Raw genomic sequence first — 25,775 nt, 5'->3', positions numbered from 1 at the left:
TATTTTACCTTGGTCTTATTTCTTCTTCCCCCTCCTATCTCCCTGCAGTGTGCGCACAATGAATCAATTGGTTGACTTCCTTCAACATGAGACTGAGATTTGAAGTTTTGATTTTAAATATCTAAAAAAAAAAACACTATTTGATGAACTTCAAAAGCAAGGACATACCCAGTATCTCAAGTAGTACTTTTAATATGTTGATGTTACTCTATGTCGTAATCTGAACTTAATTTGCTTGTGTTGTGTTATTCAGTGTTCTGATCTGGAATTTGTAATAGACCAGTAACTATAATAACTGGTGTTGTCCTTTATTATTAGCTACATTTTTAATCAGTGGACATCTCAACACTTTGTCAACCATATTTCCAGATTATGTCTTTGCTGTCAATAATCGTTTTGAATAATAGTTCCCCTCCAATATTTATTTTTTCAAAAATGTCTCAGTATCTGTCAGCCCAAAATCATCTACGCTTTGCTAATGGTTGTTTTGCTGTAGCCTAGACTTCTACTTTGGAGTTCCTCATGCTGTTTAGTTAAATTGTTGCCAAACTGCAAGCTGACAGAATCACTCTCTGATTTCACATGTCAGCTGAGGGACTTTGGGAAAGAAGGGATATGGATCAAGGTAGAGACGTGCTCAGACTGTCAAGAAGGTTCTTGCAGTGCTGTTGTTTGGTGTTTTTCTCTGCAGTCTGACAGTGTTTAATCCGGAGACTCTCCTCCTCACCTGAATTTTCACATGACCTCATGTCAATGCTTTGATGCTAATTTTAAACCAACTATGCACTCATGGCCTTCCATACACACAAGTACACACACGCATAGACACGCGCCCACACACACACAAACACAGACATACTTAAACACACATTTACCTTGCCTGCATAATATTTTTAATACATATTTAATGCATTTATTAAGAGCATATTCGTCAATAAAAAAGTGATGAATGATGATTAACTTTTTGCTATTTTAGCTGTTTTGCGAAAAACATTAAGTTACAGTAACATGATAAATACAGGATTAAAGTACATAGGTTTTATGACTAGAATTCTGCATCCTATTCTGCCAGGCCTGTAGTGCAACTGTCTTCTGTTTTACAGCTGATCTGCCATTAATATTATCTTCCGTAAGTGAAAACTAGTTCACATGATTAAATTGTAAAATATTCCACCAAGCTTGCTTTTGCAGTTTGCTTTGAGCCGTTGTACAAGTCGTCAAATCAACTCAGCTGTATTTGACTGAATCTGAGCAGACAGTATTTCCTTGTACATTTCATAGTGTTTCTGTTTCTGTTACATAATCATTAAAGAGCAGGACTCAGTGCCATTGGAAGCCATGCTTGTCCATACCATCACATCCTCTCCTTGTTTGACAATTGATGATGTATGCTTAGGAACATGAGCTGTTGCAACCCTTTCCATGCTTTTTTCACTAATAATTCTCAGGTTGATCTCAGTTTCGTCTGTAAAAAGAATGTTTTTGCATAGCTGCTCTATACTTGTAGGATTTTTCTTAGTTAAAGAGAAACTCCAGGATTAAGTGAACTCCGGTCTAAAGTGGTCCCAGTAGAGTGCCTGTGTAGAAATCCCTCCGTTAGCTCTCCTATAGCTGCAAGTAGCCACATAACAGCACCTATGAGCTAACAGAGCTATAGCACACGTTCATTCATTCATTCTTCTTAAAGTATTGGTGAAATAAAGACAGATAATTCCTTATTTAGAGGCTGCATCCTCTAAGCCCCGTTCACTCCGTTATATGGATCTCCAGTTATCTAAATATCTTCTGAAGGACGCCGACTTTCGCCAAACTGTTCTCCGTGAGTAGATAAACATATGTCATGCCAGAAATAAGGTCTAGGTTTTAAAATATCGGAGTTCCCCTTTAAGTCGCAGTTAACCTTTCTATTTTGGTTTATGCATGAAAAGTTGGTATCTTGCGATAACCGCTCTGTATTTGCACCTTGACTCAAATAATTATATATCTATCTGTTGCAGAGTGTTCCTCACTTGATTTGATGTTTTTTTGGTGTTCCTCCTTGAATGGCTCTTACAATCATCAATCAATTGATCACCATCAACAACTTCAGCCTGCTGTGGATATCCACCAAACAGTTATTTTTTTTCCCTCCAGAATCTACCAAATTGATTTGGCCTCTCCAAATATTCTGTCTATCTTTCAAATGGATTTGTTTTATTTAGCAAATTTAGAATAACCTGTTCTTCTTTCTTGTATGGGTGGTTACTTTATGTTTTCTGTTCACAGCAACAGCTTTCAAAGTCAATTTCAACCACTGTAGCCAACTCCAGATCTAATTGACGAAAAAATAATGAAAGAATAGCTCATATCTGAATTTACAAGTCCCTGTAGTGGGTTTTATATATTATCCATCCATCCATCCATCCATTTTTGTCCGCTTATCTGAAGTCGGGTATCGGAGGCAACAGGTCCAGGAGGGAAACCCAGACATCCCTCTCCCCAGCGACACTCTCCAGCTCCTCCAGAGGGATCCCGAGGCGTTCCCAGGCCAAAAGTTACATATAATCCCTCCAACGTGCCCTGAGTCTCCTCCCAGTAGGACATGCCCAGAAAATCTTCAAAGGGAAGCGACCAGGAGGCATCCTAACCAGATGCCCGAACCACCTCAGCTGACTCCTTTCAAAGCAGAGTTTTATATATTAAAGAACTGTAATTCCATACCACATTTAAGCAGAATATTAGTACTTAAAGTTCATGTTCATTATCTAAAAACTTGGATTTAAACTGAATTTAGTCAGTATCCAAATATTTTATATTATACTGTCACCTGCTCTTAGCTTTTCATCACTCTAATAAAACAGTTATTGGCTATGTGGTTCAGTTTTCTCAGTGAAATGTTGGACACAGAATGAATATCGCTAACGTGCAGTCATCAGAATTGGAAACCATCCTTTGTATGAGGCTCTCAACACCTCCTCATATTTGCTTCAGTCTAATTTTGCAGGGTTATTCTTATCAGCCATTGTTTGTCAAGATTAACAGTGGAGCTAATTTTAGCCCACTTCCTGGGATATATTTATCTGATAACTATATTCCCACATATTTCACAAAGTAATCTCATTTTTAAATTTTAGCTCTTATCATGCTCTTTCCTGAATTATAATGGTCACGCTTACTTCAGTATTATAATATTTCCTGTTGGAGACTCGAGATAGCAGAATGTTTTACCAAGTGATGAAACTTTGTGATATATTTAGATGTACATGTATATGTCATTAATTTTGTCCTTAGCTGATGGAGCACCAGTCTCTGCTCAGCTAAACTATAATAGAAACGGAAGCCTCCCTTTTTTTTGTGCCCCCTTTCATAGCAAGTTGACACTTTTATTGGTCAGTCTGTTGCCACAAGAGATATGGATGGATCAATTCTCACTGCTCCTTTCATGCATATCACCATCACATTCATAATGCCTGCCTGCAGCACTCACTGAATTTAATTTACTCAAGAAGCCATAACAGTGCCTGCTGACTGACTCACACCAGTCAGTATACCTCTAATTACATTGTTGACAGCAGATTTCCAGTTGTTCCTGTCGGATGCTATAAACAGGCACATTGTGATTAATTTGATTTTTTTTTTTTATAAACCCTTGAATAAATTCACACAGCATTATAGGATTGTTGTGCAAACTTGCATGTATGATAGTGGGACAGAATTGACAGATTTATTTCCTTCCATCTTAAATCCGCTTAAATCCAACTTGAATTTCCTTGCTTTTCAGCTCATGAAATGTGCCTACAATCATCTAACCCTAATAAATTGTCTCTCTTATTCTGTCTAAACAGTTTTGATGTTGAGAATGGATTATCAGTGGGCCGTAACCCCCTGGATGCCCAGACCAGCCCTGGTTCAGGTCTGGTCCTACAGGCCAATTTCCCACACAGTCAGCGGCGAGAATCCTTCCTTTATCGCTCTGACTCCGACTTTGACATTTCACCCAAAGGTCCCTCCAGGAACGCCGCCACTGCCAGTGACCTGTAAGTTCTCTTTCACTATTGTTCCATGACATGAAATGACATTTGATATTGTACATTCTCTCCCTTCAGATAAGTCTGCCATCACTCAGAAGTAGTTTATACAAGGCAATCTGTTTGTAAGAAACTACACAACTTAATCTCCAAGCCCAGAATTTTCACAGTTTACTGAAATGGACATAATGCTCTAATGCTGGTATATCATTGTTGGATCACATGCCTGCTTGCTGTCTGAATACATTTCTGCTTCTCATTTTTAGAACTGTATTTTTTACACTTCTTATACTGGGAGGTTGATTGGAGGATTAGCGTGGTGCATTGGTTTCAACTGTTGTTTCCCTTAGAAACTGCAGGATACTCTTGATCGTCACTTTATTTGCAAATTTGAAACTACCAAAGAGGACCTTCTGAACGGACCGTGTATATGACGGTCAATCAATTGCTCAGTATCGATAGCTCAAGCAATCAAAATACAGCAAGCTTTGAACCTTTTAAATACAAAGTTGCGAATGAGAAGAAACAAAAAATAAAGGCGAAATGTGGGTTCAGGGTCCGTCCATATGACGGCCAACCGATTTTCCTTTTGATATTGAAAAAACAAAATCGGGAAACAAGCCTTTTCCCAATGACCAATAATAAAAAGAGAAACTAGAAACAGACTTGTTTTTTATTTTCAAAATGAAAAATGGAAAACAAAAAAAACAAGCTGTTATTTGTTTTCCAACAGGATGTTTCAAGATGAAAATTTGGTATTGGAAAAAGATGGGAAAATTTAGATTTTTGATTCAAGTGTTAAATGTAAGCGCTTACAGGTCTCCTCATGGACTCTTGCCTATCTGTTTTTAAAGGGAAGAAAGCTTGAAGCACTGGGAGGTCAACTGGTTGTCATCTCGGTGAGAAGAACAAAAGCAAAAATTTGAAAAAACACTTATTCTGTTCCCTGAAGCTCTTTGCTGCATTCCCTCCAGACGATTTCATGGTCATTTTCCTCTTCTCTCCTGACAAACATGACTAAATCACAAACACCTCACATGTGACCCCTGTTTGACACCCAGTCCTGTTCTACTTGTTTTTGCTCGTGATGCAAATATAACTATGCGCTGTCTTTATTTACTTGTGAGTAGACTGTGTCACGCACCCTTAACCCACCCCAGTATGTTTTCTTACTAATCATACTTTATAAGATGTGTGATAACACAACGCTTATTTTTTGATAAACTAGAAGAAATACTTCAGACTATGGTGCATTATTGTTTCTATGATTTATTACTGTTTATTTTATTTGTACTTTATTTAGCAAAGATTAAATAATAAGGGCACAAGATTGTCAATAATTCAAACTTCTTCTCTTGTTTATCCTCTTCCTGTTTGCAGACATTCAGAAGACATGATAGTCACACCTTTTGCACAGGTTAGTCCTCTGAAATCCTTCTGGCTACTGTTGGCAAGCAAATTTACCTGCTCTTGTTATTTACAATTTTATAAGTGGTCAAATTAAAAAAATAATAATCAATGTTCGCTAATTTGCTAAAGAAAGCTGAAATAATCATTTTTAAAAAAGAAAACATAACTGAAAAAACTCCAGATGGTCTGAGACAGTCTCACTGCTCCACTGAAGCACTGCCCCAGCACTGGGTTGGCTCCACGACAGGATCAGGCATTCCGATGGTGTTGTAACGCTTGCGTGGGACGTGCGTCAGACTTGTGCTCTATTTACAGACTGAAAGAGAAGGTTACTCCAATACTGCTGGATCATGCTTTTTAAAATGTGCATGTTGGCTTATAGGGATTCTACACAGGTCAGCTCTGGACATCTGATATTCTGTAGGTCTTCTCTGCATGCAGAGTCAGTGTTTGGCAACAAATGAAGTGACAGACATGACATAGAGGAGTGTCTGTCATGCTATCAAAACATCATAAAGTGAGAGGGGAATGCCTCATCAGCTAAGAGGATGAAAGCCACAGTATCATATGTTAGAGAAGCCCTTGATTGTGTTTATTATGAATTAAGTGAAGGTACAAGTAAGAATTAAAAGATATGAATTAAGGGAAATCTGTGCTTTCACTACATCATAAGTGTCAAATCACATTTGATTAACTTTTACATTCAATCTTTTGTTCCCATCCTTAGGTCCTTGCCAGTCTGAGGACAGTTCGAAGTAACTTTGCCATCATAACTGGCCAGCAAGACCGCACAGCCAGCAAGTGAGCATTTAACTTGTATTAATATTTTAGTAATCTCACCATGACAGATGCTAAATGCAATCATATTGTATTTATAATATATCATGAACCTGCTGACTTTGGGTGGTCTCTCTACAGGATGCGATCTTCAGGCAGCAACCCCCCATCAATGTGCAAGACCAGCCTTGCAGGTCTGTACTGGTGTTAGAATGGGCTATTTACTCTTCAATATCCCATAATTAATATTGGTCTTAATAACACAGTGATGGCAAGGTCATTATTGTGATTAAATCTGTGAACTGTAAAATTTGTGTTACTGATAACACATCACTGTTTAATTCGTAAATTAATGTCATTCGAAAATAAGAGCCAATCTGGAGAAATACTATTAATTCTGATATACTCAAAAACATTTACTTTCAGAATAGTGCTATAAGAATGCTCAGACTAATTTACAACAATATTGCTTTGAAAATGTCATTGAATGCAGAATTAATATAAGAATGAGAACAACATAACATTTACCGAAAATATCAAACGTGAAAATGCAATTTCATTAATACCGGTGAGATTATTTTTATGCAGAGATAAAACAATTCAACATACTGAGCTACACTTTCATACTTTGTGTTGTGAAATAAGTATGATATGCGAACTCAGAAAATACAGCAGTTTTCTATAAAACATTATGGACTGGAAGAAAATAGACATACTTAGGTAAAGCGTCTCAAATGTGTCCTCAGCTACATGAGTATTTACATTTTATCAGTGGTCAAATCCAACCTTAATTAGTATCCAATTTTACTGAAACAGAAAAAAAAAAGCATGTTTACAGTCTTTAGACATCCAATTTAACAAACTTTAAAGACTTGACAGTACGTGATTGCCCACTAAAGGTTGAATCCATTCCATAATGCCTTCTTGTGTTTATGTGGGACAGAGGAGCCTCACCAGCAACTGGCCATAGAGACTCTAGATGAGCTGGACTGGTGTTTGGAGCAACTAGAGACACTGAAAACTCGACACTCTGTCAGCGAGATGGCTTCCAACAAGGTATTTTGACAGAATACACAACACTAGCAGACAATTAACAGTCTGCTGAGTTGAACAGTTGGTCACTGCGGTAGGCCAGAGAGTGATACAGATACATGTCACATGATGAACAATAGCTACTGAATGACAAGCTATTCAGGTTCACTTTTGCAACTAGATTTTGTGCAGAGTTACAATGCTGTAAAGTGCACACACTGTTTTTAGAACTCATGTGCAGCTTGTTGCTGTTTTTAAGGTAATCAGACTCGAGCTCTGTGAAGACAATATAGTATATGAACCCAGGAACTATACTGTACCACAGGATGTTCAATAATAACAATCACTTGATGCTCATTACACTAAAACACTAGCCTTAGGAACCACAGAACTCATGGTTAATTTTCTCTGTTAGAATGCACCAGAACTCTGTGCCAGTCCCAATGATTGTTTAACATATTAGGGAGGTTTGATCAAATTGGAATGTAAGAGGTGTGTTGTTAGGGCATGTCGCTCAACACATTATCACATTTTTCTTCTCTGACTGGTTATCAGTTTGTTCAGTTGTCCAGTGGCATTTTGGTATATACCCACTGATAATGTCCAACAGAAATTAAGAATGGTCAATAGTCTTTTCTTGCACTTTAAGTCTTACACTACAACTCACACTCACCAAAACATCTAAACAATATTTTATTTAAGATGTATAGTGTCGTTCTATCACACCCACACAACTGACACATTTAAAACAATGTTGGGGTCTTTAATCTGGAGGCACTACAAATTACAAAAAGACAGGCTTTCTGACAAATAGATGACCCACTATAACTCCTGAGGTGTTTTATCCCAGCAACTCATTATGAGCTGCGGGATTCCAGACTTTATTGCATTTTTCTCTTAATACCCAGCTATTAAGATACACATTTTAAACTGGATTCTAGAGGAACTATTTCAGAAAAGTTAAAAGTTGAAAGATATCCATCCATGCTGATGAATGATCTTGCCTGGATGCAGAGCTCTGAATCCGTCCACTCCAAGGAAGTTAGTCGTAAATACATGTTACGTGTAAGCAGATAGAGACGATACACACAGACACTTTTTCCCCTCTCGTAAGTTGTAGGAGCTGAGGATGAAAATGTCCTCCCTTGATGCATCCCTCCTCTATGTATTCCTCTCCTCCCCCACCAAAGCATGGTTGTCTTGTGATTCCATGATTAGGCAGTCCATACATCATACAAACAGACTTATTCCCTCACATGCATACATTGCCTCCCTCCTACCACATACATGTCCTGCTTTGATACATGGACACACTTTATTTCCTTTGCAGTGGTGGCTGGAGTTTTATTGAACATTATTTTCCTACAACATCTCTAGGCCCCCGTAGATATGCCTCAGTCATTGAGCAGCTTCAGTCTTGCTGGCACTTTAAGGCAAAGGGAGCCACGGGAGAGGCTGCAGCTAACAGTTTCTGCACAACTGACAATATAGTTTTAACAGATCTAAAAAGACCCTTGAAAGTGTCTTTGATGAGGGAGGGCAACTCTTTGCCATAATGAATTCATATCTCATTTCTATTGGTTGAGGTAACACTAAATACACACAGACAGAATGTCTATCACAGTTTAGTGATTTAAAACAAAAACAAATAAATTTGTCACAGAAAAGGCAGAAAAAATGGTAAAACTGTAATTGAACAAATGAAAAGAAAGAACATTTGACCAGTCAAATTAAGGAAGATAAATACATTTTTGTCACCATAATATACACTGTGATAAGGCCTTCTTTTAGTATTTTTACTTGTCATCACATTCTAAGTAATGTCTTCATGACATACTAAAACTTCCTTCTTTGAGCTTGTTTGTCTCCCTCATCTATTCAAACATTTTAAGTCATATCTTCTTTACAATTGGTGCACATGGTGTGTCTCACAACTGCTGCCTCTGACACTCGAGCCTGCCTCCTGTGTGCATCTCTTGGCCAATGACATCCCTCTGATTCTCTAACTGTGGCTGTAGCTGCCACCCCGATTGGTTGCTATTCTTAGGCATTTTTTAAGGAGGAGGAGACAACAGTATGTTTCCTCCCTCTGTTTACACACACATAGTGAGCATGCAGTAACAGAGTGAATGAGGGGGGGGGGGGGGGGGGGGGGGGGGGGCTTCTTTGCCTGGCATCTTGCATCCCATAGCATTCTTACAGCAAGGCTTCCATTTTCATGTTCTTTCATGGAGCTATAGATATTTTTCTCCAACTGATCAGCAGCACTGACCTGTTACAGTGGATTTGGGCCAGACATGTATGCACACAAGTACACGTCTTGTGTCCCTGCTATTTGTTGCTCTCTGGAACAGGCATCATTAGTGTATAACAAGGAAACGCATCTTTCACATTCCGTTTTATTTTTGCTCTCATGCTAATCTCTGTGCTGAAATGCCAGAAATGAATCTGATTTTTCCATCACTGACCTTCATTCAGGTAAGAAGCGGCTTGGGACCAACTTGTTGGGAAGGAATGATAATGCTCAAGCTTTGATGCTGCTGTTTTTGTGCCTCTGAAAAGAGACTCTTTTTTGTTTACATCAGTGTATTTCTGTATAGTTCATCATTAAGTAAGCACAAAATTCCATTAAACTTATAACTCTGTTGAAAGAATTCATTCTGTTTTCACCTCACAATTTTCAAATGAATGTTTCAATTCAGTTTGAAAGCTATGCAGAAACCATCTATGCTGAATGAATAATATCAGTGGCAATCTGCTGCAGTAGCCTTGGACATATAATGTCTGTCTTTTTATTTTATTGATATTTCTGACACAGATTTTTTTCTGTGAAACAGATACTTTGGAAGCATTTTCCTACTCTGGTTTGGCTGTTGTGCTGTCGGAATGGTTTCTACTGGTAATTCTTGACACTTTTTTACATGAAAGTTACAAGAAAGTTGTTTACATGTGGGAACAACTGACTTAGCTTTCCAAAGCCTTGGTAACACCTGAAATGTGTGGAATCCCGAATCCAGATAAATTGAGGACGAGATGTCTAAGATGCAGAGCTGGAACAAAACGGAAAGAACGGAGCGGGAAGCATTTCTTCTCTTGATCATCATAGAAAATATGAGCTCAATTGCAGATCAAATGAAAGAGCTTGGAACCCCAACAAGATGCACCAGTAATATAAGGGAGGTAATATCATTTGTTACACTGAGACATGTCTGCAGGAACGCCTAACACCTCTCTGCCAAGCTGTCAGACTACATGGGCAGACAGAGACTGAAGACAGAAAGGTAACAGTAAAGGAGGAGGGATCGCAGTGCTGATAACACCAGATGGTGTAATCCTGGACAAGTCACTGTGAATGAGCCTCTCTGCACCCCAGGTGTTGTACTGTTTCTGGGAGTTTCTGTTCATGTTGTCTGCTGAGAGTTCACCTCTGTAGCCTACCAATACTGTGTGATACACTCCACTAAGTTGTTGCCAAGCTTCCCAACAACCCAGTCCATTCATGATGATCTCTTCATTTTGAATTTAATTGAATTATTTCCCTCAATGTCTTTGATCTATTACTTTGGATATACCAGTTGCTGCTAAAGTGGCTTAGTTTCCTTTATTTTCCACAGTAGAGCAAATATTCCTGGTTTATTTGTCCTCAGTTCAAGAGGATGCTGAACCGGGAGCTCACGCAGCTGTCAGAAACAAGTCGTTCTGGGAACCAGGTGTCTGAGTTCATCTCTAGCACCTTTCTTGGTAAATAGCTCCTTTTTGTACTTTACAATGCTGTAAATAGGCATACATTTAAATCATATCCATTATATCCTCTAATCAAAGTTTTGATTATTTTTTTTTATGTAAGTACTAAGACACTGGTAATAGTTTGTCTGACCTCATCTGACAGAGAAGCCACATGACATGGACATCATGTCTCCACCAACCAAGGAAAAAGACAAAAAGGAACAACCCATGTCCCAGATCAGCGGTGTGAAAAAGGCCACCCACAGTCTCGCCCCATCCACAATCCCTCGTTTTGGGGTTGATGCTAGTCAGGAAGGACTACTAGCCAAGGTAAACAGACAAGTTCAGCACTTGCTAATTTCTAATTTCCATGCACCTTACAGTAGATGTTCTTTTTTGTATGCTCTGTTTTACATATTCATAATTATTCGTGATTATTCTCTTGCAGGAGCTTGAAGACATAAACAGATGGGGTATTGACATCTTTAAGGTCTCAGAGTATTCTGGGAATCGCCCTCTGACTGTCACAATGTACACCATCTTTCAGGTAACACATCAGAACAAAGATTTTGGTATAAACTCAACTATTTTCTACTATAAATTAACTGAGAAAATACTTTATTTATCCCAAAGAGAAACTATATAATATTGAATGAATATAATATATATCAATAATGAATTATTACTGTATACATTTAGATAAATATGGTATAGAAAATATAGATAAGCACATCAGGGAGTGAGCAAATGAATGAGACATCAATGAGACATTAAACAAGTAATTGATCTTTAGCTTGTCTGCTGTCTTTGGTCTCTCTGCCGCTGTAGGAACGTGAGTTGCTCAAGTCCTTCAAGATTCCAGTTGACGTTTTTATTAACTTCATAATGACATTGGAAGATCATTACCGTGCTGACGTGGCTTACCACAACAACATCCATGCGGCAGACGTGGTTCAGTCCACACATGTGTTGCTGTCCACACCTGCGCTGGAGGTAGTCAATAATAGGGAAAGCATTGACAAAACTTAATTATGTTTGAGTCAAAACAGCAGGATCTGTTCGTCTTGTAACATTGAGCATTAATGTAAGCACACATATGATGATTGTCTGCTTGTTTGTGTTTCAAAGGCGGTTTTTACTGATCTGGAGATCCTTGCTGCTCTATTTGCCAGCGCCATCCATGATGTAGATCACCCTGGAGTTTCCAACCAGTTTCTTATCAACACCAGTGAGTTTGCATAGTTCCACAATGATGATGTGAATTTGCGCTGGCACTGTATTTTACTGTGTATGGATGAGGTACATATAAACACGTGGTAAGTTTTACAGTGGTGTGTTTAAACTTTGTCCCTCAGACTCAGAGCTCGCCTTGATGTACAATGACATGTCAGTGTTAGAGAATCATCACCTGGCTGTAGGCTTTAAGCTTCTGCAGGAAGATGAGTGTGACATATTTCAGAACCTGAGCAAAAAACAAAGACAGTCACTACGGAAAATGGTCATCGACATGGTAAGATCGTTTTGGGAGAATGCTTAAAAGATTGCACACAGTCTATATCTACGTCAGTTTAAACATTGCCTTTTCCTTGAGTTTCATCTGCCAATTCAGTTTTAATTTCGCTGTTATACTTGCAGGTGCTGGCCACGGATATGTCTAAACACATGAACCTATTAGCAGACTTAAAAACCATGGTGGAGACAAAGAAAGTCACAAGTCTAGGTGTCCTGCTCCTGGATAATTATTCAGATCGCATACAGGTAAGAATTGTTTTCAAACAAAGAGAGAACTTTAAAAAATAAATAAAGTAATAATGAAGAGGAATCTGGTGTAAATTTATTTGGTTGTTTTTAATTGTTTTTAACTACAGGTCCTACAGAACATGGTCCACTGTGCAGACTTGAGTAATCCTACCAAACCCCTTGAATTGTATCGTAACTGGACAGATCGCATCATGGTGGAGTTTTTCACTCAGGGGGACAGGGAGAGAGAGAAAGGAATGGAGATCAGTCCCATGTGTGACCAACACAATGCCTCCATAGAGAAGAACCAGGTACAGAATATTATGACATGAAATCTACAGTAAATGGTCTTACACTGAGATGTACAGGTAGCAAAAAAAATGCTTCTTTCATTCAGGTGGGTTTCATTGACTACATTGTTCATCCTCTGTGGGAGACATGGGCCGACCTGGTGCACCCTGATGCTCAAGAAATCTTGGATACACTGGAGGATAACAGAGAGTGGTACCAGAGCATGATCCCACACAGCCCCTCACCCAACCCACAGGATCAGGAAGAGGAAACCCTTCTGGAGGAGGCCTCAGCTACTGGCGGGTGCAGTGGTTCTACTTCAGCTGAAAAGTTTCAGTTTGTGCTGACTTTGGATGAAAAAGGCGAATCTGACACAGAGAGTTCACCTGAGGAAGAGAAGAGCAACAGCAGAAGTAAGGGGCATGAACTTCACAGAACTGGATTTGATTCAGTACCTGCTATGACACGACGGCATAACAAAATCCTCCCTAGTGACTCAAGCAGGACGTTTTCTTTTGACTCTGAAAATGATATGGCAGAAGACAGAGAAACAGACCAAGAAGGCATCTCTGAGGTACCACGCTTCAGACTTGGGACTTAGCACCTGTCAAAGTTCTTTTCCTGTTGGCCTTCTCTTTTTTTTTAATGTTCACTGTTTTCGGTGCCTCGTCTTCTGTCACTACCCCTCTCTCACTTCTAGTAGATACCGTCACTGCTGGTTTTCCCTGGACAAGGTGAGAAAAAGACTTGAGATGGTGTGAACGACAGTGCGGTTGGGTGTGGTGGTTATTAGAGGGTCTGCAGTTTTACACAGCAGTCACTTGCGCTGGAGAAAGATAGACAGACTGAGTCACTGTTCCACTGAGGACAAACGACAAGTTTCTGACAAGTCTGTTGTATTTGTCTTAATTCTCTCAAACTTTGGTTCAAGTTAGAACAGTATTAAAAAACTTCCCTTTCTAGCAACCAGCCCAAGATCTACCACAGCTAAAGACAGAAGTGTATCCCTCTGATGGAGTATTAAGGAAGAAACTGAGGAGGTGATTAATTACCGTAAAAACTCAACAGACATCTTGCCATACTTGCAGATAACAAGGACAATACTGTTATGTCTGCCTTTTTATTTGTATTTTATTTATTTTTTTATTCTGTCTTTTATTTCGATTTATATACACACAAAGTGAAGATGAGTTGATCGGAAAGACCTGAAAGAAGTTTAAGCAAAGTTATGGCAGAAAGGAATATAATCTTATGCAGAAAACTTCAAACGTAGCAGTTATTTTGAGTGAATCGATCACTGTTATTGTATACACACAGTTGCACTCCTTTCTGCTGGCGATATGCAGCTCATTTGATTGTGATAAAACAGGCAGTTTCTTTAAAGAATGATAATGATTGTGATGAGCTGGCATTATATATTATTTAGATGTTTTCAGATGTTTTAGATGTATTATTACTAAGATATTGCAAGCAACAAAACTGAGCCAGAATTAGTGTTGTGTTTAACAGTCCAAGAGCTACAACCAAAGCAGTGCAGGTTGTGCATGTGGTGCCTCCCAGTGTCTACAATTGGAACCGAAGTTCTGGTACTGAAGTAAAGAATTGGCAGTGTTAGCTTAAATGAAAACTACAACATTTTCCAGTGGCAAGGCTACTCAAAATGACACTTATGTGTCAGTTTAGTTGCTTTATGTTTTTTTGAAGACTCCTTTTGCATTCTTGATGTTTAGCCCCATTTTATCAGATTGTCTTTAATCTAAGCACTTTTCAGTTTGCTCAAAGTAAGCCCTAATAATGTTTTTGTTTTTTTTTAGGCTTGAGCCAAAACATGAACGCATTGACAGCAGAAAGAGAAACAGCAGCCAGTGCAGACATCATCCAAAAACTAGGCTAAATTATAAAGTACAACTTCAGATACATTTGCACCCAAATCCATTTTTATGGTGACTCAGGCTCTAACCTCTGAAAATGTGTTTTTTGTGACATCCACTTACATAAATTATTTATCTGATAATGACAGTGTGGTAAGAGCAAAAGAGTTGAAAAGTAGCTTGTTGGTATCATTGTAAGTGTAAAAACACAGAACGTTACCAAGAGACAGTTGCCTGAGCCAGAATTTTTCCTGTTTTTTCTCTCATAGATCAATATTATGCTCTTCACAGGGGTATAGTCAATGAAAAAGCAAGTGCCAAACAAGCATGACACAACCAGTACTGTAATTTCCATTTTGCCACTGGCTACTTTCCATCAGCGACTGATAAAGTTGGTTGATTGTAGCACCCTGTGTGCCAATCTGACCTCAGTGTCTCTTGTTCCTTTTTCTTCTGTTCAAATAGTAACTGAAACTGATATTGTCTTAAAACAGTGATTTCTTGTTCTTTTTTTGTGTGTGAATGGCTGGGTGGGCTTTTTAAAGTATTTACTAAGAAAAAAATCAAAGCACTTTGAATGGTATTTTTACAGTTCAGCACTTCCAGTGCTGTTGTAACTGTGTAACCTGACTGGTACTGTTTTTCTGTTGACGAATGGATGAATTGAATTGAATTGAATTGAAATGAACGAGCTGGGTCACTACAGCTGTTAAATTATGGATGGTGTGGGGACTGAAGTCTTCTTTTTTCTTTTTCTTTATTTTTTTTTACTGTTTTTCTTTTTATAATTGACTGTACAAAAAGGTGTTCCAATGAAATGCATGACACTGGCTGCAGGATTTAAACAAGAAGAAGTCTTTATAGGTTACTTACAAACAGGGGTGAAAGTAGTTTTAAATTCTTGCCGGTACTACTACATTAAATCAGACGTACCTATCCCCATAGCAACCGCTGTGTTTTGTTAGTAGAAGCGCATGCGCACTCATGTACTGCTGAGCGAAATCTCCGGTCGTTTGCTCATAAGCAGTTTCTTGTCCAAGCTGTTATGTATCGTTAAAATAACACGAAACACAACTGCTTACTCTTCTACTGGTTTTAATTGGGATATTTTGCAACGAACGGAAAGACATCAAACGTGTGGTACACGTTTCAAAGGCTCGGCGCAGAGGAGACCGAGGGGAGGAAGAAAGAAGCGGGGCAAGAGCCTCGAGAAGGAGAGCGAGATGCGCGGCCAAGGCTCCGTCCAGCATGGACACAGTGCGGACAGTTCAGAAACAAGTCGGAATGAGTTAAAAGGAATTTTTATACAGACAAAGTCGTTTTCAAGAATGCACTGCTAGCGGAACCGTGACTGGTTCTGAATTAGGGCTTTATAGCAGGCAGCTGCTCTCCCATCTTCCTGGTACTGTGCACCACTAAAAGATTCAGTGGCGGTACGCAGTACCGGACCGTACCGACTTACTTTCACCCCTGCTTACAAAACTTCTATGGAAACGTTTGGGGGTTTTTAGTACCATAAAAAAAGCATATTACGTTTTAATTATGTTTTACTGTCTGAATGAGCTGCGGTTTTTTAAGCCTTATTTTCACACTTGGTTTTTCTTTGTTTGTTTTTTTCTGGTTAAAGATTAGTTACATGTGCAATTGTCTTTGTAGCCATAAAAAGCACCAAACCAACCAACACTCAATGGTGCCTTCAACACAAAGGACTATTTAACAACACTTTAACCAGCACGACATGCAATGTGCAAAGATTCTGCCTATCTTTCTCTACTTGTCACTAATGTTTTGATTTCATAAATTTTCTTCACAGTACTTCATGTACAATGTATTTATTATTTCTATCCTATCAGTCAGAACGATGAGACAAACATGTAGTACTTTTGTGTAGGTTTATTTGTGATCAAGTCAAATGGGGCAGACTTCAACTATTGGGTTTTCTAAAGTATTCATTCCTGCCTTCCTCTGTTTCTCCTTATGTCACTACATTGCTCATAAAGGTGTGTTGATCTGAGATTTCTTCAGTCCATAATGAAAATATAATCATACAGCCTCAACAGTCAACCCAGACCCATTTTTTCTGCTCTTATTTATTTTATGAACGTTAATATGAGATGCTGCAGCTCTGACAATCCAAACTCTGCTGTTTAACTATGGGTGTGTTCACCCTCTTTCCAACTACAACTGTATGCCTTGCAAAATAAAGGAGAAGCTCTTCTCTCTTTGATGTTCTCTGCTTTTTTGAGAAAATGTTTTTATGAAACATTACTTTTTTTTTGCAGAATCTTCCACCTGAATCTTAATATAGTCAACTTGATGCACCTAAAAAAGGGGTCACCACATATTTTTGGTTATATGGTAATTTTGAAATGTTTTAATGTTTTTAAATTTGTTGTGTGGAGTATATTACTAACTACGAACTACAATTCTGGGCTGAGAGGACCAGGGCTTACCATTACTAAAAAGGCTTGAATGCATCATAGATGGGACCATGGAGAGTCGTGGCCACAGTCAAGTGTCCTTAGAAGAGGAAGCAAGTACAAGTGAGCAGTCTGTTCATCTTATCCAGCCACAGGAAGACACTAGTGGTACAGAGATGCAGGCATTACTGGCCCGTTATGACAGTATCCAAGCCCAGTTAAACCAAACCAAACCCTGTCCACTGCAGCCCCCCCTGACCCAGGGGGACAGAACCCAGCACCAGCTCGTGCCAGCCATTCCCTTAACCAGCAGGAAACTCAGGCCTCAGTTCCACCAGCTACAGGGGGGCCACCTTTCTCAACCTCTCAAGTCACCCGACAGCTGTGTTCACCCCAACACTCTCCTCTTCATCCAGAGAGCGTTCCAAGTCACACCGGTGAGAGTATGATTGCCATGAAAGATTTGCCTCTGCTGTCCCGCAGAGAATTCAAAGTGCATGGGGGAATGATAAGTGACACAACCTCAGAAATAAGTTACAATAGCATCTGTCGACAGATAGATGAGGGTCTCAGGGAGAATCACACTCCAAAAGAGGTGATTAGAGGAGTGTTACGTTGTATTAAGCCAGGTAACTTCCGAGATATGTTAACTATAAAAGACGATCTCACAGTCTCTGAGCTTAAAAGTTTTCTACAATCTCACTTAGGGGAAAAAAATACCACAGAACTCTTTCAAGACTTAATGTGTGCTAAACAGCATGAAAGTGAGACACCTCAGCAGTTCTTGTACAAAATGATTGGACTGAAGCAAAAGATCCTTTTTTCCACTCAGGCAGCCAGACTCAGTTGTCAGGTACGATTTGTCCACGATCCAGTGCATATTTCTCAACACTATTTGTCAGGGCATAGGGGAGAAGTACGACAGTGTTCGCCGAGACCTCAAGACCCTCTTATGTGACCCCACTGTCAGTGATGAGGCACTGCTCTGCCAAGTAATAAAGACTACGACCGAGGAAAGCGAGCGGAAGCGCCGACTCGGCCGAAATTCTGCCCTGAAGGTGAGTCAGGCCCTTGCAGCGAGCATTGAGCCGAGAGAGAAAACAAAGGACAATGTGAAAGTAAACCAGATTAACAACAATTCCACACTCCAAAGACTCAGCGCCCAAGTAGAAGCACTGACACAGGCTATAGAAAGCCTGAAAGCAATGACCTCTCTGGTCTCAGCGCCTGAGCAGAGGAATTCAAAACCCCAAACTGAGAGAAACCACAAAGGGAGAGAAAGAGTTGTCAGAACTGTTCTTCCCAGGCCAATCCAGACTGTAACCACTGCTTTGTCTGCGGAGAGGAGGGGCATCGTGCTGTTGGGTGCCTGAAGAGAACCAAACCATCGGGAAACTGGAGACGGTCAGGGCAAAGGGACCACCACTGACCGGCGAACCTCAGTGGTCCCGCCCAAAGAAAATGTCCAAAACCAAAGCTGACGGGGAGACAGGTGATATGTGTTCACAAGAAACTGTTGACAAAGAAATATCTCGTGGTCTAATTGCTCCCTTAGTAGGCTGCCAATCCCTTCTCAAATGTATGATGGCAGGTTACTTAGTGACAGTGGTATTAGACACAGGGGCTGGGGTAAGTCTTTTAGATCATGCTTGGCTCAATAAGTACTTGCCCGGACAACAGGTTAGATCCTTAAGTGAACTAATGGATGATGATCTTAATGTGAAAGCGGTCACAGGGGACTCTGTACCTTATGATGGGTGGGTGGAGGTTGTAGTCAACCTAGAGGGAAACAATGACCCGGACCTATCTATACGTGTACCTTTCCTTGTGAGCCACCTCAAGATCGAGAGACCCATAGTAGGCTTTAATGTGATTCACGAGTTCATTAAAGATAATGGGGGAAACTATAAACTTATTGATCTCATTGGTAGGGCTATGGGGATTGACACTTCTGCTGTAAGTACTCTAGTAAGCTTCATCCAGACCCAACAGCATCCGGTAAATGAGTCAGCTACTGTAAAAGTGGGCTTTAAAGGGGGGACGGTTTATCCTAGTCAGGTGGCTTACATTAAGTGCAGGGTCCCAGAAAGTATCAGCTCTACAGAGTCACTTGTGCTGTTTGAGCCTGCACTAAATTATGTCCACCTTGGACAACTTAGCATTGGAGCAGGACTTTTGCAGATAGAAAAGACAGACAGGCCATATGTCAAAATACCCGTGTCAAACTATACCAGCCAAAGTGTGACTCTACCTAGTTCAATGGTTTTGGGTTCTATTGAGCCCATTGTAAAAATAGTTGAGACAGACAAAACTAAAGACTCTTGTGGAACAGCTGTTTCCACCTGTAGTGTTGGCTCTGTGTCCAAGTCCAGCAAAGATGAGGAGTCATCCAACACGGCTCCTTGGCAACCTCCAGTGGACATTAGCCACCTAACACCAGAGCAGCAAATGGAAGTAAAACAAATGTTATTTGAGGAATCAGATGCCTTCGCTCGAGATGATGGCGACATTGGGAATATTCCAAGTTTGAATATGACCATCAACCTGAAAGATGACATTCCAGTCCAACGCACATACACAGCCATCCCCAAGCCATTGCACAAAGAGGTGAAAGAATACATCCAGGACTTACTGGCTAAAGGCTGGATAGTTAAGTCAAAGTCACCCTTTGCTGCGCCTGTAGTATGTGTGATGAAACGGGATGGCACACTGAGACTTTGCATAGACTACAGACTGCTAAATCAGAAAACCGTGCCTGACCGCCACCCACTTCCACGCATCCAAGACCTCCCGGACACCCTGGGCGGCCACAGTTGGTTCAGCATTCTCGACCAAGGTAAAGCTTACCACCAGGGGTACATGGCTGAGGGGTCCCGCCATATGACTGCCTTCATTTCACCCTGAGGATTGTATGAATGGGTAAGGATCCCCTTTCGCCTCAGTAACGCCCCTGCTGCCTTCCAACGCAGCATGGAAGAGATGCTGAACACTCTGCGTGACGATTGTTGTATCCCATATCTGGATGACATCCTTTGCTATTCAAAAGGTTTTAGTGAACACGTTGAGGCGGTGCGCAAAGTCCTCAGAGCTCTTCAACAACATGGGGTCAAACTCCGCCCAACCAAATGTGAGCTGTTCAAAGCAGAGGTCAGATATGTGGGGAGGCTGGTTTCGGAAAACAAAGTCCGAATCGATCCAAAGGATTATGAAGCTGTCAAGTCACTCAGTCAGAAGGAACCAACAAATGTGGGTGAGTTAAGGAAACTGCTTGGATTCCTAAGTTATTATCGGGCCTACATTCAAGACTTTTCCAGAATCGCCAAACCTACAAATCAACTGGAGACCTGAAAACACACAAACCAAGTCAAAGAAAGGCCGAAGTACTCAGCTGCCTTGAAAGACTCCCATCCGCTGGACGGGTGAACACAACCATATCCTGAAGCAGCTCATTGACACTCTGTCTGATCCACCTGTGCTCGCGTACCCCAACTTTGAACTGCCATTTACCTTACACACTGACGCTTGTGAGAAAGGGCTCGGGGCCGTGTTGTATCAGAGGCAGGGTGGAAAACTAAGGGTCATCGCATACGGTTCAAGAACTCTCACCCCAGCTGAAAAGAACTATTGTTTACATTCCAGTAAGTTAGAGTTCTTGGCTCTTAAATGGGCCATATGTGAAAAGTTCAGGGATTATTTGTTTTATGCCCCAGATTTCACAGTGTACACGGACAATAATCCCCTGACGTATGTAATGAGCACTGCAAAGTTGAATGCCACAGGACATAGATGGTTAGGAGAGCTTGCAGATTTCAGATTTAACATCAAGTACCGGCCTGGGAGAGTTAATGTGGATGCTGACACTTTGTCACGCCTCCCTCTGGACATTGATAGCTATGTAGGGGAGTGTACAAAGGAGCTTAGCCAAGACAGTGTTTGTGCAACATGGGAAGGGTGTGAAGCAGCAAAGAAAAATCATGTTGCCTATGTAGCTGCTTTAAATCTGGCTCAAGACAGTGGAGTGGACAAATCAGCCTTACCTAGCATCAGTCACCAAGAGTTAGTAAGAGCTCAAAGGCAAGACGTGACAATAAAAGAACTACTCAGGTTAAAAGGGACAAAAACAACACTAACTGATAGAGACAGGCAAGACGCAGATGGGTTATTGAGGAGATTCATGCGTGAGTGGGGGAAACTGAAGGTTGAGAATTACCTACTATTCAGAGAAGCTGGGGGTAGACAACAGCTAGTACTTCCTGCAGAGTACAGGTCCCTGGTGCTAAAATACCTCCACAAGGATATGGGTCACCTCGGTGCTGAACGAGTTATCAGCCTAGCCCGAGACCGCTTCTATTGGCCCTTTATGAAAAAGGACATTGAAGCTTATGTGACGAGACAGTGTCCCTGTATAAAACTAAAGAAACTCGCTACACATGTGAGGGCACCCATGGGGAGTATCAGTTCCAGTGCACCCATGAAGTTAGTATCCATTGACTATATGCACTTAGAAAAGAGCCGGGGTGGTTACGAATACATACTTGTCGCAGTTGACCACTTTACCCGCTTTGCACAGGCGTGGCCAACAAGAAACAAGTCAGCAAAGACTGCTGCGGAGAGACTATACAGTGATTTCATTCCTCGCTTTGGTTACCCTGCTAGGCTACACCACGACCAGGGCCGTGAATTTGAGAACTCACTGTTCAGGGGCCTAGAGCAACTGTCAGGGGTCACCCACTCTCGTACCAAACCCTACCACCCACAGGGAAACCCTGCAGAACGATTTAATCGCACTCTACTACAAATGCTAAGAGCTCTTGAGGAGACAGAAAAAGGTAACTGGAAGGACTTTTTACCCCAAGTTGTTCATGTATATAATTGCACAAAACACTAGGCCACGGGGTTCTCTCCACACTTCTTAATGTTTGGACGGCACCCTCGCTTACCGGTGGACCTCCTGTTTGGACTCAACTCTGAGAAGGGGAGTGAAACACCCCACGGATATGTGCAAAAGTGGGCAGGGAGGATGAAAGATGCTTATCGTATTGCTACCAACAACAGCCAGAAATCAAGTGCTCGTGGAAAGAGACACTATGACCAACATGTGAGAGGGGTTACGCAACCTTGGAGAAAGAGGCGGACCTGGAAAACTTGGGAACTTGGTCATATTGGGAACAGACGGTGTACATTGTCAAAGAGCAGATTACGGCCAGTCCCATATACAAGGTATATCCTGAGAACAACGCACAGAAAACTCGGGTTCTCCACAGAAACCTCCTCCACTTGGTGAATGACTTACCTGTCGCTGTGGATCATGGCAAAGATAAAGCGCCCAGGATGAGCAGAGTGAAAAGTCATGGGGTCAGTCAAAGCCAAAGTAACAGGGACAGTGACACATCGGATTCTGAAAGTGACTCAGGAACACGTTATTGGCTTAGAGTCCCAGTAACAACCGGACCATGTAAACAAGTTGCTCAAACTGGTCCAACATCAGATGAAGTTTTCACACCTGTGGAACAAGGGTGCTACTCACAACCACACACTGCAAATGGAAAAGGTCCAATAGAGCATCCATATTCAAATGAAAATGAACTTATCCCAAACCCTGAAAGTGACAATGAACAAAGAGAACAAGAACTTGACCGAGACACTGAACAGGCTGAACTGGAATTTGGTTCTGAGCAGGGAGAGCAAGTACCAACTCAGGAAGCATCCCTCAGGAGATCGTCACGAGCGAGGAGACCACCTCAGACATTCACCTACAACGCTATGGGCCAGCCCTCTTATCAGCCGCAAGCGGTCGTCGGTCATGTTGGACTGTGTGGGTTATAAGCTCTGCCGGTGTGGGTAATGCAACCAGTACAAGTAAATCCTTACATTCCTCACCAGACTGGGCCCTGTTCAATGACAGTGCCTTATACAGTGCCTACAAAGTTTATGTACTAAAATGTGTATACAAAAGGTATAGAGTCTTTGAATACGGTTACTGTGTAATATGTTATTTTTTGGAAATGGTAACTCCGATTTTGAAGTGTCGGGAGCCACCTCTTATGTTGGGGAGCGTGTGGTGCACCTAAAAAAGGGGTCACCACATATTTTTGGTTATATGGTAATTTTGATTTTAAAAAAAAACACGAACAAATAATATTCTGTTCGTATATCGGCATATTAACCTGCCTGTATTTAGTGCTTTCCTGAGCTTAATGTAATAACAGTAGTGGTAAAGTGGAACCTGGGTTCGGGGGGCGTGGATTCCAGGTTGGTTTCCGCAATCTGGATGCTAACAGCAGCGCTCCGGTCTTCATTGTTCTCTGCTGTTTATTTATTCTTCAGATTGTGCACATCACTGTTTCATCAGTCCTGACACTCAGGACCTGTAACATAGACAGTGGTAACATTCTCATCATACTGCTTGACCACTGGGACATTGCTCTGTGGCTAAAATATTATATAGTATAATAGCATATATAAATATCTTTCATCAAAGTAAGAGTGAAACCCACTGTATTTTCATCTCATGTAACACTGAGATAATGATATATATTTTTAAATCTGTCTAGATGGGCTTTTGCACAAACTAGTCAAGTTTTATGCTGGCAAAAAAACTCAAAGAGATGTTGTTTGTTTGTTTGTTTTTTTGTAGAGGTCCTCCGGGGTGGGGTGGGGCGGGATGGGTACCTTCTGGGGGCACAGTAGCTCCCGGAATATGGTCGCTGCAGGCCCCGAGCCTGGTGGACATCAGCCCCTCCTGCCCTGGGTTGGCTCCCAGGTAGCGGGGATGCCTATTGCAGCCAGTCCCTGGCTGCCCTCTTTGGGGGAGAGTAGCTCCCCCGGTGTATATCCCCATACCCCTCTCCCTTCTGGCTCCTGTACACAGCACACACTCACACATGAAGGGTTTTGGGGGCGTGTGTGTTCGGTGGGGTGTAGTGGATGGGGCCACGTAGGTGGTCCCCTTTGGTTGCACTCTGTAGTTCCCCGCCCCTGTTTTAATTACACCTTAGACATCACTACTTATCAAACACACTCACACACACACATTAGGTCTTGGGGGGTGGTTACACTGAGTGGCATCTGGTGGGCGGGGCTCTTTGGGTATGTAGGCTGCCCAGGGGGCCGCGCTCCCAGTTCTACAAGTTTGGCTGCCCCTCAATTTTAATCGCTCACTATTAGAAAATATTGAAGAGCCAGAAGGGTGAGGGGAGGGGTCTTCTTCCCACACCCCTGCTTCCTGGTTGCTGCTCGGGGCGGGAGGGGCCAAGAGGATTAATTAATTGTTCTGCTGGTTCGGGGTCTGTGGTGGCTGGGGGGCTGCTGGCCCCCTGGTGTGCCCGCTGCACTACACCCCAGCGGAGTCGAGGGAGGGAGGACGTGTGGATGTGTGGATGTATGGGACGTGAAAGTGTGTGTGATAATGATTGGGCCTGGATCTGGGACTTGCTGTCGCCTGGCCTGCCTGTGCTTCTCCCAATGGGGGGGCGGAGTTGCCGCTCCCCGCTGCTCGCGACTTCACCCACCTGTGGGCACGTCTTGACTCCCAGGGCACTTGGCCAGGGGCGCTGGGGCAGGCGCTGACCCACTGTGTGGCTGTCTGGGGCGCTTGGCCCTCCTGGGTATTGGGTGGGGCCTCTGCGGGGGGGTTTGGGGGCGCTCGGGCTCCTGGGGCCCGGGTCCAGTGCACGGCCCATGTCTGGGCGGCTGGGGCCTGGCGGGGTCGGTGGGCTGTTGCCCCTGGCTCCCGGGGGGCCTCTGCCCTATGCTTATGGGGGCTTCCTCTGCAGTCTTCTGGATGGATGCGTGGTTGTCCCTGTGGTGGGCTTCCTGGGTTCTGTGCTCCGTGGGGGCTGCTGGTGGCCTGGGTCTTGTGGCCCTCTCTGCCTGCTTCTGATTGCTTGGGGGGGCTGTGGATTGTGGCTCTGTACACTTATACACTCATAACTAAGCACGGTTATCATATAGGTCCTGTGTCATGGGTGTTGCATGTTCTCACACACACACACACACAGACACACACACACATTAGCCCAGTAGCATGGTCGCTAAGCAGTTGATGTATTATCATGTCGTCTCAGGTCATCTATATCCACAGCTGTGTTGTATGCGATTGCCGCTTCTTGTGCTTGTTTTTTGTTTGTTTGTGTGTTTGTTTTTTCTCTGCTTGTCTGCTTTCAGGTGCTCCTGGTGGCGCTAAGGCTGGATTCCCCTCAGAGGCCATGGATTGTTGTCTCTTTTGTTTTTTAAAGGTGTAGCAGCTGGTTGTTTGGTTTTTGTTTCTATTTTTGTTCTGTTTCCTCTTCTTTCCTCTTCTTCTTTCCTTGTCCCCCGGTCCGGTTCAGTTCTATTACATGTCATATATTGTCAACAGAAATAAATAAATGGGCATCAAGGGGAGCTTTACATTTATAAAACTTCCCTTAGCAAAGCAAATCTGTTTGGCATCAAAGGTATTCAGACTACAATTCTGCTGCCATAATGCTGGACAGGACAAGGGGAAAAAAACAACAAAA

General features: G+C 41.8%; 1 protein-coding gene across 5 annotated transcripts in view; it reads left to right on the top strand.

Moving 5' to 3' along the window:
- The window catches only part of pde4ca (phosphodiesterase 4C, cAMP-specific a), a 50,958-nt gene extending 33,882 nt beyond the window's left edge, over nt 1-17,076 (top strand). For 4 of the 5 annotated variants that reach the window (XM_072364510.1, XM_072364512.1, XM_072364514.1 and 1 more), the window contains 15 exons: nt 3,825-4,016; nt 4,862-4,906; nt 5,388-5,424; nt 6,145-6,218; nt 6,336-6,388; nt 7,138-7,250; nt 10,874-10,967; nt 11,116-11,282; nt 11,401-11,499; nt 11,781-11,945; nt 12,081-12,180; nt 12,308-12,462; nt 12,588-12,710; nt 12,821-13,003; nt 13,090-17,076. In XM_072364510.1, the coding sequence (XP_072220611.1) occupies nt 3,825-4,016; nt 4,862-4,906; nt 5,388-5,424; nt 6,145-6,218; nt 6,336-6,388; nt 7,138-7,250; nt 10,874-10,967; nt 11,116-11,282; nt 11,401-11,499; nt 11,781-11,945; nt 12,081-12,180; nt 12,308-12,462; nt 12,588-12,710; nt 12,821-13,003; nt 13,090-13,584 (2,095 nt within the window). In that variant the 3' untranslated portion in view covers nt 13,585-17,076. The remainder of the gene's footprint in view (nt 1-3,824; nt 4,017-4,861; nt 4,907-5,387; nt 5,425-6,144; nt 6,219-6,335; nt 6,389-7,137; nt 7,251-10,873; nt 10,968-11,115; nt 11,283-11,400; nt 11,500-11,780; nt 11,946-12,080; nt 12,181-12,307; nt 12,463-12,587; nt 12,711-12,820; nt 13,004-13,089) is intronic. The other variant, XM_072364511.1, reaches the window with a different exon arrangement.
- Nucleotides 17,077-25,775: the final 8,699 nt, after the last annotated feature.

Source organism: Leuresthes tenuis, unplaced genomic scaffold (assembly GCF_036924035.1).
Source record: "Leuresthes tenuis unplaced genomic scaffold, fLeuTen1.0.hap1 SCAF_14, whole genome shotgun sequence".
Classification (NCBI taxonomy): Eukaryota; Metazoa; Chordata; class Actinopteri; order Atheriniformes; family Atherinopsidae; genus Leuresthes; species Leuresthes tenuis.
This window is presented reverse-complemented; position numbering and strand designations above follow the sequence as displayed.